The sequence below is a fragment of the Hydractinia symbiolongicarpus genome, chromosome 3 (genome assembly GCF_029227915.1).
Source record: "Hydractinia symbiolongicarpus strain clone_291-10 chromosome 3, HSymV2.1, whole genome shotgun sequence".
Lineage (NCBI taxonomy): Eukaryota > Metazoa > Cnidaria > Hydrozoa > Anthoathecata > Hydractiniidae > Hydractinia > Hydractinia symbiolongicarpus.
The window spans coordinates 25,610,355-25,622,869 of record NC_079877.1 but is presented as its reverse complement, the minus strand read 5'-3'; the positions used below and the strand labels follow the sequence as shown (position 1 = coordinate 25,622,869).

General features: G+C 33.8%; 1 protein-coding gene and 1 long non-coding RNA gene across 2 annotated transcripts; both read right to left on the bottom strand.

Moving 5' to 3' along the window:
- Positions 1 to 5,471: 5,471 nt before the first annotated feature.
- LOC130635464 (uncharacterized) lies at positions 5,472 to 8,748 on the bottom strand. Its single transcript, XR_008982161.1, has 3 exons — positions 8,336 to 8,748; positions 5,999 to 6,067; positions 5,472 to 5,917 (listed from the first exon to the last, which is right to left on the bottom strand). It is a non-coding gene; the product is annotated as an uncharacterized LOC130635464 (long non-coding RNA).
- Positions 8,749 to 11,132: 2,384 nt separating this feature from the next.
- Positions 11,133 to 11,701, bottom strand: LOC130636993 (N-lysine methyltransferase KMT5A-like). The gene is made up of 3 exons (XM_057446848.1): positions 11,668 to 11,701; positions 11,448 to 11,613; positions 11,133 to 11,361 (listed from the first exon to the last, which is right to left on the bottom strand). Exons 1-3 carry the CDS (start codon positions 11,699 to 11,701, stop codon positions 11,133 to 11,135), a joined length of 429 nt encoding a protein of 142 aa, XP_057302831.1.
- Between the last annotated feature and the right edge of the window lie 814 nt (positions 11,702 to 12,515).

Here is a 12,515-nt window from a genome sequence, read left to right as displayed (position 1 = left end):
GTTTATCCAATAATGGTCAGTTTGTTTGACCCTTACAGAATACATTACAAGCAATGTATGTCCTAAATACCATGAGTGAATCCGAGTGGTCACTGTTACGCTAGTATTCATACATCAATCGTCAATTTCTCACAAGTTATTCTGCGCATATTATGTTTGCTCTTGATTGTTAAATGTGTAGTTGTGGTTTTATGGAAGAATAGCCGAAAATTCAGTACTTTTAAGCCGCAACTTGAACAATGGATTTGCAATGTCATCCATACTTCATAATTTTCAAGTGTAGAAGTTGTTACTCTAAAAATTGCTCTGCAGTGTTTAGCACATGCAAAACACTGCAACAGACTTCATGGAAAAAGGAAATGAAGTATCTTCAATGTGGTTTAAATGTCCAAACGCAATGCTTGGTAGTCTTACACTGTCTGAAACGAAACTAAATCTGGATAAGTTTACATCCTACAAAGAGCGTGTTATCAGTAAATCAACTGTAGTTGGTAGATACACAAGGCGCATAAAGGTCGATTAGTCAGTCTTCATCATAGTACAAGATACAAACAAATAAATTTAGCAGACACGCCTAAATATTCCTTTTCAATTTCACATTTTGAGTTTTACTGCGCTCACCCAGCAAGTTTGAAACAACTAGATTTCACAACATGGATCTTCAAAATAGGAAAAACCGTTTATCCATACATGATCAGTTTGTTTAGGCCTTACAGAATACATTACAAGCAATGCTGCGCAAATAAAGCTTTATCTTAATTGTTGAATGTCTAGTTGCGATTATACGGAAGAACAGTCGAAATTCTAGTACTTTCAAGCTGGAACTTGAACAATCGGCCTGTAATATCATCCATACTTCGTAATTTTTAATTGCAGAAATTGTTACTTTAAAAATTGCTCTACCGTGTTTAGAATTTGCAAAAACACTACAACAGACTTCACGGAAAAAGTAAATGAAGCCTTTTCAATGTGGTTTTAATGTCCAAACGCAATGCTTGGTAGTCTTACACTGTCTGAAACGAAACTAAATCTGGATAAGTTTACATCTTACAAAGAGTGTTTTATCAGTAAATCAACTGTAGTTGGTAGATACACAAGGCGCATAAAGGTCGATTCGACAGTCTTCATCATAATATCAGATACAAAGAAATAAATTTAGCTGACACGCCTAAATATTCCTTTTCACTTTCACATCTTGAGTTTTACTGCGCTCACCCAGCAAGATTAAAATACCTAGAATTCACAACATAGCTCTCCAAAAACGCAAAAAGCGTTTATCCATACATGATCAGCTTGTTTAAGCCTTACAGAATACGTAACAAGCAATGTATGTCCTAAATAACCTAAGGGAATCTGAGTGGTCACTAATACGCTAGTATTTATACATCAATCGTCAATTTCTGACAAGTTGCTCTGCGCAAAATAAGCTTTAACTTGGTTGTTGAATGTCTAGCGGTTTTACGGAAGAACAGTCGAAATTTCAGTACATATGAGCTGGAACTTGAACAATGGGTATGTAATGTCATCCATACTTCATAATTTTCAAGTGAAGAAATTGTTACTCTAGAAGTTACTCTACCGTGTTTGGCATTTGCGAAAAAACAGCAACAGAGTTTATAGTAAAAGTGAATGACGCCTTTTCATTGTGGCTTAAATATTTCAACGCAATGCATGATAGTCTTACACTGAGTAAAACGAAGCCACATCTGCATATGTTTGCATCTTACAAAGAGTTTTTCAATCACTAAATCAAGTGTAGTTACTAGGAAAACAAGGAACAATGGGTGATTCGTCAGTGTTAATCTATAACATACAAAGAAGCAAATTTAGCAGGCCCGCTTAAATATTCCTTCTCACTTTCACATCTTTAGTTCTACTGTGCCCACCAAACGAGTTTGAAATACCTAGAATGCACACCATGGCCCTCCAACACGGTAAAAGTGTTTATCCCTTAATGGTCAGTGTGTTTGACCATTACAGAATACATTACAAGCAATGTATGTCCTAAATACCATGAGTAAGTCCGAGTGGTCACTATTACGCTAGTATTTATATACAGATCTTCATTTGCTCACAAGTGAATCCGCGGAAACTAAGGTTTCTCTTGATGGTTAAGTGTCCATTTGCGGTTTTACGGAAGAACAGTCGAAATTCCAGTACTTTCAAGCTGGAACTTGAACAATTGGCCTATAATGTCATCCATACTTCATAATTTTTAATTGCAGAAATTGTTACTTTAAAAATTGCTCTACCGTGTTTGGAATTTGCGAAAGCAATACAACAGAGTTCATAGTAAAAGTAAATGCGCCTTTTTAATGTGGTTTTAATGTCCAAACGCAATGCTTGGTAGTCTTACACTGTCTGAAACGAAACTAAATCTGGATAAGTTTACATCTTACAAAGAGTGTTTTATCAGTAAATCAACTGTAGTTGGTAGATACACAAGGCGCATAAAGGTCGATTCGACAGTCTTCATCATAATATCAGATACAAAGAAATAAATTTAGCTGACACGCCTAAATATTCCTTTTCAATTTCACATCTTGAGTTTTACTGCGCTCACCCAGCAAGTTTGAAATACCTAGAATTCGCAACATGGCTCTCCAAAAAAGCAAAGAGCGTTTATCCATATATGATCAGTTTGTTTGAGCCTTACAGAATATATAACAAGCAATGTATGTCCTAAATACCATGAGTAAATCCGAGTGGTCACTATTACGCTAGTATTCATACATCAATCGTCAATTTCTCCCAAGTTAATCTTCGCATATTATGTTTGCTCTTGATTGTTAAATGTTTAGTTGTGGTTTTATGGAAGAATAGCCGAAAATTCCGTACTTTTAAGCCGCAACTTGAACAATGGATTTGCAATGTCATCCATACTTCATACTTTTTAGGTGAAGAATTTGTTACTTTAAAAATTGCTCTACAGTGTGTAGCATTTGCAAAAATACTACAACAGACTTCATGGAAAAAGTAAACGAAGCCTTTTTTAAAGGCTTTATCATTTTTATCACTCAATCAAGTGTAGTTGGTATATATACAAGAAATAAAGGGCGATTACCCAGTGTTCATCATAATATCATATAAAAAGAAGCTAATCTAACATGCCCCTGCAACTATTCCTTTTTAGTTTCACATCTTGTGTTCTTCTGCGCTCAGTCAACGAGTTCGAAATACCTAAAGTGCTCACCATGACGTTCTAATGTAGCAAAATGTGTTTATCCATACATCGTTAGTATCTTTAAGCCTTGTAGAACACATCACAAGTAATGAATTTCCTAAGGACCACGAGTAAAGCCGAGTGGTTAATATTACGCTAGTATTTAAACACAAATAATCCATCACAAGATATTATGCTCCACTAGAGTTTTGTCTTGATATTTCAATGTCTAGTTGCTGTTTCACGGAAAAAAAGTCCAAATTTCATTACTTCAAAGCTGGAACTTAAAGAATCGGTCTCTAATGTCATCCATACTTCAAAATGTTCCACTGAAACCATTGTTAGTCTAAAAATTACACAACCGTTTTCGACATTTGCAAAAATAATACAACAAACTTTATAGAAAAAGTAAATGAAGCCTTTTCAATGTGGTTTAAATGTCCAAACGCAATGCATGATAGCCGTACACTGTGTGAAACGAAACTAAATCTGGATATGTTTACATCCTACAAAGAGCTTTTTTAACGTGGTTTATACATCGAAATGTCATCCATACTTCATAATTTTCAATTAAAGTTATTAAAAGTCCGAACATTTCTCAACGGTTCTCAATGCGAAATAAAACTAAAGCTGGACATATTTGCAGCCTAAAGAGATATAATCAGAAAAAGTACTGTACATGTTTTGGAATACAAAACTTGTGGCAAAAGCAGAATTTTGCGTCAAAAATTAAATAATTTTCGCCCGGCCCGTTGTGAATCATAACGTGTAACCTACGTTCGCACGGAATAATTTTACCCGGAATTAAAGTTTTGCCGATTGACCCCTAAAATAATTAGAGGAAATAATTAGCTGGGATGATAGTAAAACTAAATAGGCAGTTTTCCTAACACTAATTAAAATCTTTTCTGCAATTTTGCTTCTAAATAAACATGCAATTAAACGTACCTGTAATTAAGTAAAATGAGAGTATATTTCGTAACTTTAAAGCATTTTTAAGGGAATACTATATATTTTCTACTATATGCTATATATTTTCCATCTTTTAATCCGGGTGTTTGTGTTTATATAAACGAGCATCCAAATTATTTAATCGAAGTCCCGGTCTTCCTACCCAAGATCTATCGAGCTGCTCGTTTCAAGTAGGACGAGGTTAAATATACCCAAATAGACATAGTTGCTTTCATTTTATTGACATCCAATTTCGTGATTTTATACATTTCGAGACTCCCTTAATAAAAGGAGTTTCGAATCGGTTTTTTTTTGTTTTGGTTTCTGAACATTATAGATTGCTATTATCATAATCGCTAAAGAGAATTTGTGCTTTTCACGGTTGAAACATATGTTTGGCAAAATTTTATCGGGAAAAAAAAAAGAGAATTAGTGGCCAAAGACAAATACGCCCATTGTGGCAAACATTAAACACTTGGAAAATTCAAATTGGTATCACTGAATGTGATATAGAAATTGATGAAATGCCACAGGGTGAATAGGGCAAAAATTATTTTTTATATCTCGTGGTGTTGATTTTTATTATGATTATCACAAACTACTTTACAAGTTACAGTGACAAATATTTATGTAACTTATCTAAACACCCAAGCTGAAATCCTAGACAAAATAGGCCAAAAAGGTTTAATTATGTATACGAAACGGTTAGCCAGCCATGTTTAAATACTTCTAGTATACCTTGGAGGAAAGAATTTTCTCCAAGGGTATACCTTATAGTTATACTATCTTAGCCAACTGCAGTGTCTTATCGTAATTCAAAATTTTCATAAGAAAATCGATTCTAAGCACTATCTTTGGCACGAATCATCACAAAAACACATACTTTTCACCATTTTGAATTCGCTAGACCGCCAAACTGATACTTTGTCGCAACGTTTTGGAAAAACGGTAATTTTCGGTATATAGCAGTTACCATATTGAAAACACCATAGTCATAAGATTGTTTACGATTTTATTAGCAGAATATACCTCGTACCCAGTGCTTTGGCTGCTCGCTCGTGTCGAAAAATGGTTAGTTACTGTAAACATAGGATTAACAAACATTTAAACAGGATTATTTTCAACATGCCTGCCGAAAATTGTCCTATATACAGTTGCACAGTTTCACAAAGGGCTAAATATAATGGCTTTTCTATTTTTAAAGTTCCTTCTGATGAGTTTTATTTAATTTAATTTACCCCCCAGAAACCGAAACAGAGCGTTTATGATGGCTAATATGTTGGTACAATTGCCTTTTTTGATTAAACATACAATTTTTTCAAAATTTTAAGGTTTTCTTATAAAAAAGCGTGTATTTACAGTCGCATATGCATCACAATTTGTGCTGCAGTCAACAATATATAGAGAAAGTTACAAAAGAGGTGATACTGGTGAGCATGATCTCCTTTTATAGCTGACGAAAAATATTAACATGTCTGAGGTTTAAGAGTAAAAAAGTGAACATGTAACGGGATTTGACTGATATATATTATTTGATGGATTTTGTCGTCATCCTTTATTCCGTTTTTATTTTAAGAATCGACGGTGGTAACGCAGTGTATGTCTTCTTAATGAGGACTGATTCGATAGATTCTGACCACACTCACTACAAGTTGCCGCTGCGCTATATCTTCGTTCAGCATTGTGGCATTCTTTTATATGCCTTTTCATATTGTGACATAAAGTGAATCTTGTGGAGCAAATTTCACAGTAGAAAAACTTCTTATTACTTGAGCCAATACGCTTCGGTCCGTTGAGGCCTGTCTGAAAAAACGATAAAAATACAATTAAAAATGTTATAAAAAACATTGCACAGCAAGAACGAACACTTGTTGCTCTACCCACCGAGGTACTACGAAAATTCACAGTTAAAGTAACTTCTTCAACATGATTCTCCGATGTATTTTCTTCTCTCTAAAATTAAAATTAAATATTACACTTCGGTTTTGTTCCATGGCTATAAAAATATGGTTGAAATTATATCACAAAACGGCCAGAACATCGGTTGGTTTTGTCGGGATTTTGTTAAACTTATCTGATAAACCTTTAACTGAAACATCAAAATGTGACTAGAAAGTCACTTTTTGTATTATTTTTAATGGTTGATTTTTGACTGGTGAAAATAATAGCTACTGAACAAGACCTAGGGCTTATTTTACCTCAGTCCTCAAGACAGAGGTAAAATAAACCCCAGAGCTTATTTTTTACCCCGTCTCATCGTGTAGCCACCCATGAGAGTTTGCCTGAAGACAGGGTTTCCTCTCCCCGGGGTAATTTTCACCCCAGGGTAAAATCAGTACCCCTAATCGTTATGCCAACGAATGTTGTACATTATGAAGATAGCTAAAAGTGCAATTTTAAATCATTTAGCACTTTTTATTTACTATATTACAATATTGATGTATAAATAGCCTTATTTGTAGGAGGGGGGAGACTACCTAGGTTCAAAGGAAATACACAAATTTTGATCATAAAATTTGGCATATGCGTAAAATAAGTGGAGCTATTAAATTTAAGTCATCCAACATAAAACAGTCTTAGAATATGTTCGAAGAAGTAAAATTTTAAGTAGAGTAGTATAAATTCTGTCACAGTAAACTTGAATGTGATAAATCTTAAGTTCTCATTTTTTTTAAAAAAAACCGTAAAATACACGAAAAGACATGATTCATATTCATCTCTTTGAAATAATAAAAAGCATCTAATAATAAGTTGACCAGGTGATGTTATCCTGGAAACGTACACAGAGGATAAGTCACAGTAGCTAATCATAACAAAAAACGTGTGTGAAATTGTAGAATGTATTTGACTATACAAAACAACCCTAACTCTTCTCTTCCTCTACATTTGAGAAAAGAGGAGAGAGGCACGGTAAATCACGTGATCATAGCAAACATTCCAAATGAGTAAAAAACCGTCAACATTTTCAACCTAACCTAACTCTTTTTAACAAAACCAATTTTTTTTAAAATGTTTATTTTCAATTAAATAACTTCGAAACAAATCTTTTTATAGATAGTATTTTGAGCTTTTGGTATATGCTTTCATATGGCATATATTACTCACGTCAAACGTCAAAAGTATTATTTTTAGACAAACCAGCGGACGTATCCTGTCCGTGATGAATTACGCGTACCACCTAACCTACGATGGCCCCTATGGCTCACTTCTCTTCTTAATAAAAACACTTCTCTTCTTTCCTCTGCAATCTTCTCTTTAACTTCTCTTCCAAAGTGTGAAACACTTCTCTTCCATGAAATCAAAAAATTCCCAGACCCAATTTTGTTCCGGAATATTGATTGAGCCGGATTTTGATGTTATCATTGTGCTAAATCGCGCTTTTGAGTAAATGACCTAAATGACATAACGGCTCCCGGCAAAAAAAAAATATGACCAAGTTGACTATAAACTATAGATAAAAATACATTGCGTTGTTTATCTTTTTTAATAATACACACCTTTTTAAAGGAATACCAAAATTCTAACCAGGTTAATCATTATTCTTATTTTTCGATTGTTCTAAACAAGACCTATTATTTTTACCCTAAAATCCCAACCTGATATTCTTATAAAGCACACAGTTATAAAAGGAAAAGCATGTGGTTTGCTCGGTGGACACTACCATAATTTTGAGGACTCTGGGCAGCCATTTTGTCATTTATCATGTCTTTCGATCAATAAAATTAACTACTCTCCAAGTTGAATCGATTATCGTGAAATTTTTTATTCATACATATCCACTGAGACCTGCTGCTGCAAAAACTGTTGTTAAATTGAGCGCGTGTCTGCTAAGTAAATATACTTGTCATGAAGAATATACAGTCCGTGGGTGCAGAATTGCAGACCAGATATTTAAATTCGTTGTTAAGAAAAAGTTTTGGACCACATGCAAAGAAGTGTTAAGTGCAGAGGAGAAGTGTCACTATGCAGAAGAGAAGTGTGAGAATACAGAAGATAACTGTTTGAATCATATAAGAGAAGTGCTTTCAAATTAAAAAGAAGTGAGCCATAGGGGCCATCGTACTAACCCACCCCGTGAACAGATAAAAAAATTTATAAGCGACTTTATTTGTAAAAACACTACTATAGCGGGGTGGGTTAGGTATCCTGCCTAAGAACTTTTATTTATTATAAAAAAATACATCGAAACACAAATCTATTGAAAACCTATTTTCACAGTACCTGGCTTTTGATTTTTTCTCTCCACTCCAAGATCTTTTATTTTAATTATTGATCAATGATCACTAGTGGCAGTTATAAATGTTCAGGTTGCCAGTCCAGAACATTATAATTCTTCATCGTGATTAAGTTAACGTTTTGTTGATGACTCGCCCGCATGAGATCCACCACAACAATAAAACTCCGTGACAGCGCGGAGCTGGATAATTACATTCTACTATAGTAAACCCGTTAATTTTAGTTCTCTGTTTGCTGAGTAGAGCGACATTATTCATACATTTTTTCTACAATAAATACCACCGAGCGAGCAACCATATCTTTACAAAAGTTATAACGTAAATTTTTCTTAGCTTCTTGTTTGTTGCCTGACAACTGCCCCCAAGCTTTTTCTATTTTTGGTATTTCCCTCCCTTCCATAGAACGATCGAACATATGTTTATCATTTTCATGCACCGTATTGTTAATGAGTTAATTTGATATGTTTTTCTTCAGTACGGGGGTGCTAACTTTTTAATCTTTCACTTACTTATTTTTTTTTGATCGGTCTTTCACACCTTTAAGTTAAATAGAAGTTACGAGTGAATGTTTTAACACATAATCCTCTGGAGCATAGTTTTCAAAATATCAAAAAATCTTTTATATTTCCTTTCCGAAAAGAAATGACCATCTGGAAAAAAACCACCTCAAATCTTTCATTTCTAAAAATATTAAACTATCGTAAAACGCCTTTAGTGTCTTTTTAAAAAAAATTGTTTGGTTTCCTATGGTATCATGAGTATGCTTGAAAGGTGTGATATTTTAAAAAATCTTTAAAACGTTTTTTCGTAGTGTTGTTTTTTTCGTATACCATCTACCGCAATGCTTCAAATAAACGCCCGGGGCGTTTAATGAAATTTTTTGACATTTTGGGAGAGCGTCTATTCGAGGGGGGCGTTTAATAAATTTTTAACACTTCGTCTCTTTTGCAGTTTTTTAGGATACCTATAACATAAAGTTAACAATATATCTAAATTTCCAAACTTAAACCTAAGATTTATGAAAAAAGGTGTTTATAGAAAATTTCCTTATTTTACCGATGTATCAAATATGAGAGATTGTGTTTAGTTATATTTATGAAATTTCTATAATATAATAGCACCATTTAAATTGCATTTTAATTAAAAGAGCAAAACAATAACAGTAATAATCATATACTTTCACTATCGCCTCGAATAAACGCCCCCTTATGAGGGAGGGGCGTCAATTAAAGGGGGCGTCTATTAGAGGGGCGGTTATTTAAAAAATGGCTGAAAACGGGGGGCGTCTATTCGAGGGGGCGTTTAATAGAAGAGGGCGTTTATTCGAAGCAATACGGTATTACATTTCAAATCTCTTTTACAAAACTACAGAAACTAACGTGTTTATCTAAAAGCGATTTTTTTTATCCTTAAAAAATCAACGATTCTTAAGGATGATTTTTTCTCGGAAAAGTAAAGTAAATCAGTAAAGGGGACTTTGTGGAAAATAATTAAAAAACTGAAGGACAACAAATGAGAGTTGGAAACGAAGTAGTTTTGAAAATGAAGTCACCATTTTGAAGGCAGGGTGTTTCATGTCTCTGTACTTTTTACAAGTTAAAAAGTTTTAAATTATTTTTATACTAGTTATTAAAACCCGTGGAAGAATCCACTGAAACAGTGTGCTTCTTATCACAAAATGATTTGTTGTGAATTTCATTTAACAAAGCATTCGTCACGGTAAATTTAATTTAGCATGCAATAAAATTCCTAACTAATGAATAAACTTTATTTTAACACATAATTTGTTTTCCACTTAAAAAACCTTATTTTAAATTTATTATGCATATCACAAAACTGTTTGTTGTTAATTTCGTTAAATAAAACGCAAATGAAACGTTCTACACAACAACAGTAACAATGTTTATTGCCCGCGACTTTCTCGTACATTAAGTTATAACAAAGGAATTATAATAGTTTAAAAACCCGTTACGGTAAATTTAAGACCATTTTCACACTTTTCGGATTGGTAGTGTTCCGGAACAACTTTTGTATCGGATTACTATGGTGTTCACACTGTATGCGGTGTGATCCGAGAAGCGAAACGGAATGATTTCGCTCCGATGTTCAAAGTGAAACGATTTCGCTCCGAAACAGCAATCCGATAACTGTGAACACATCAAGACGCGGGAAAACAATAAAATTTAATCTTAAAAATGGCTGATGACAAATGTAAGCAAATCACAATTTTATTATTTTCTCAAACAAGCCATTTCTTTCAGCATTGGTATGCAAGTATTGCAATTTTAAAATATCATATGTGAAAAAAATAAAGGTGGCATGCTTTATTAGCAAATCTGACGACGGAATGGTTCTATGCGGAACACACATGTGAACAGCCCGATACGGAATACCGCGTACATGTGTGGACAACTCAATGCGGAATGTAACTATTCCGGAACAAAAAGCAATCCGAAAAGTGTGAACATGATCTAAATTATCATACAATAAAACTTTATTAATTCGTTTTACATATCACATGATTCGTTTTAGCTAATTAAAAATGCAAACAAAAAGTTCATAAAATACAGAACATGGTTTTCAGAGGATGTTTTATTCACACTTCAAAAGAAGATCGACTTTGCCTGTTACAGACAGACACACTTAAAAACCATGCTTGAAAGATATGCCGTCACCTTAAACTTATTATTGGATTAAAAAAACTATATTCTATTGAGATGTTGATAATTTAAATTTTTGATATCTCAATTTCACCACGACTTGAAATATTTCTTACTTAAAAATTACTTTGAAATATTACTTACATTTAAACAGGAACTATTCTGATGCCGCCACCAAAGACTTTCCGAGTCTCCGTAATCATAACGGAGTTCCACACCTTTCTTCAGGTTCTCACTGGCAAATAGAGCGAGATGTGGGACTCCGTCAATGACGACTTTCTTCATCACACAATTTCCGTTTTCAGAATCGTTGACAAAACGTCCTAGCTGATGGGAGTGAGTACCATCGATGCTAAAATTTGGAAATAGTATTCATTTATATTTGCAGCTTGATACGAATCTTTTTACTAGACCAAAACGTTAAGGTGGTGAACCTACCATAGATGTTGGCCGTTGTGTATGAAGTAAAAAAGGTAACATCCTTTTCCTTGCTCTCCGTAAATTTTATCTCTTCTTTTACCTTCTTTCGCGGCTATCATCTCCCCAGGATATTTTAAAAGATACTCTCCCTTAATAAAATCCCTCAAAGTGACGACACCATAACCTAAACAATAAAAAAAACATTTGAAATAGCCCATTTTATCAACCCCAAACTTACTGCAATCCACTGGGTCTATGACCTTTAGCCGCATTTCCTTTGCTAGCTCTCAGATTTCACTAACGGAGCTAGCTCCTTAAGCCTTGGCCTGAATAATGCTGCATTATTGTTGTCGTTCTCAGTTCCCTATGTCAAACTACGCTTTACTACGAAAGTTGATAGATCATGAGACCGCAAAAAAATAGTTGATATAGGCTAATTTGAACATGCATTGCGATAATTTACAAGTAAATTAACACTTCACACACAAGTATATCTACTTAAAGAATTTATATACTGGTAAAAACGATAGATTAAGTCCCGACTTTCCTCTTGAATAAATCCTGATAAGTTTTACACACAAAAAAATATAAACTGATTTTGTATTGTTTCGTTACGTATAAAATTGTTCTGCAATTTACCAACCTTTGACGTTAAAACAAATAGTACCGTCAAAAAAACTATATACAATTAAGGAAGCGATTACGCTGCAATGGCTTCCTTCATCAAAAAATTCCCTCCTAAAACTGTGTTAACCCACCTTGTTTGGAACAATTAATGACGTCATCAAAAAAACTTTCAAACCCCAATATCTCTGCAACCGTTTGTCAAAGATATGTGATGCTATACATTTTCTTGATCAGAGTTTTAAGATCTATTCAATGAAGGAAACGGATTGTATACAAATTAGTTAAAAAAGAATTGTGCTTTAGTAGGTCGTTTGTCAGAAACATATGATTCTATAATTATTTTGATCAGCGTCTCAACCTCTACTAATTAGAGGCAACCAATGCACTAATATTCGCCATTTTTTTGTATATGCACTGCTGACGTTAGCGAAACATCTAAAACAACCTATTTTTTCAATA

Coding starts and splice junctions, on each gene's coding strand:
- LOC130636993 (XM_057446848.1), bottom strand. CDS start 11,701: ATGCGGCTAAAGGTCATAGACCCAGTGGATTGCA. Junction 11,614..11,667: donor CATAGACCCAGTGGATTGCA/GTAAGTTTGGGG, acceptor TTTATTGTTTAG/GTTATGGTGTCGTCACTTTG. Junction 11,362..11,447: donor CACAACGGCCAACATCTATG/GTAGGTTCACCA, acceptor TCCAAATTTTAG/CATCGATGGTACTCACTCCC.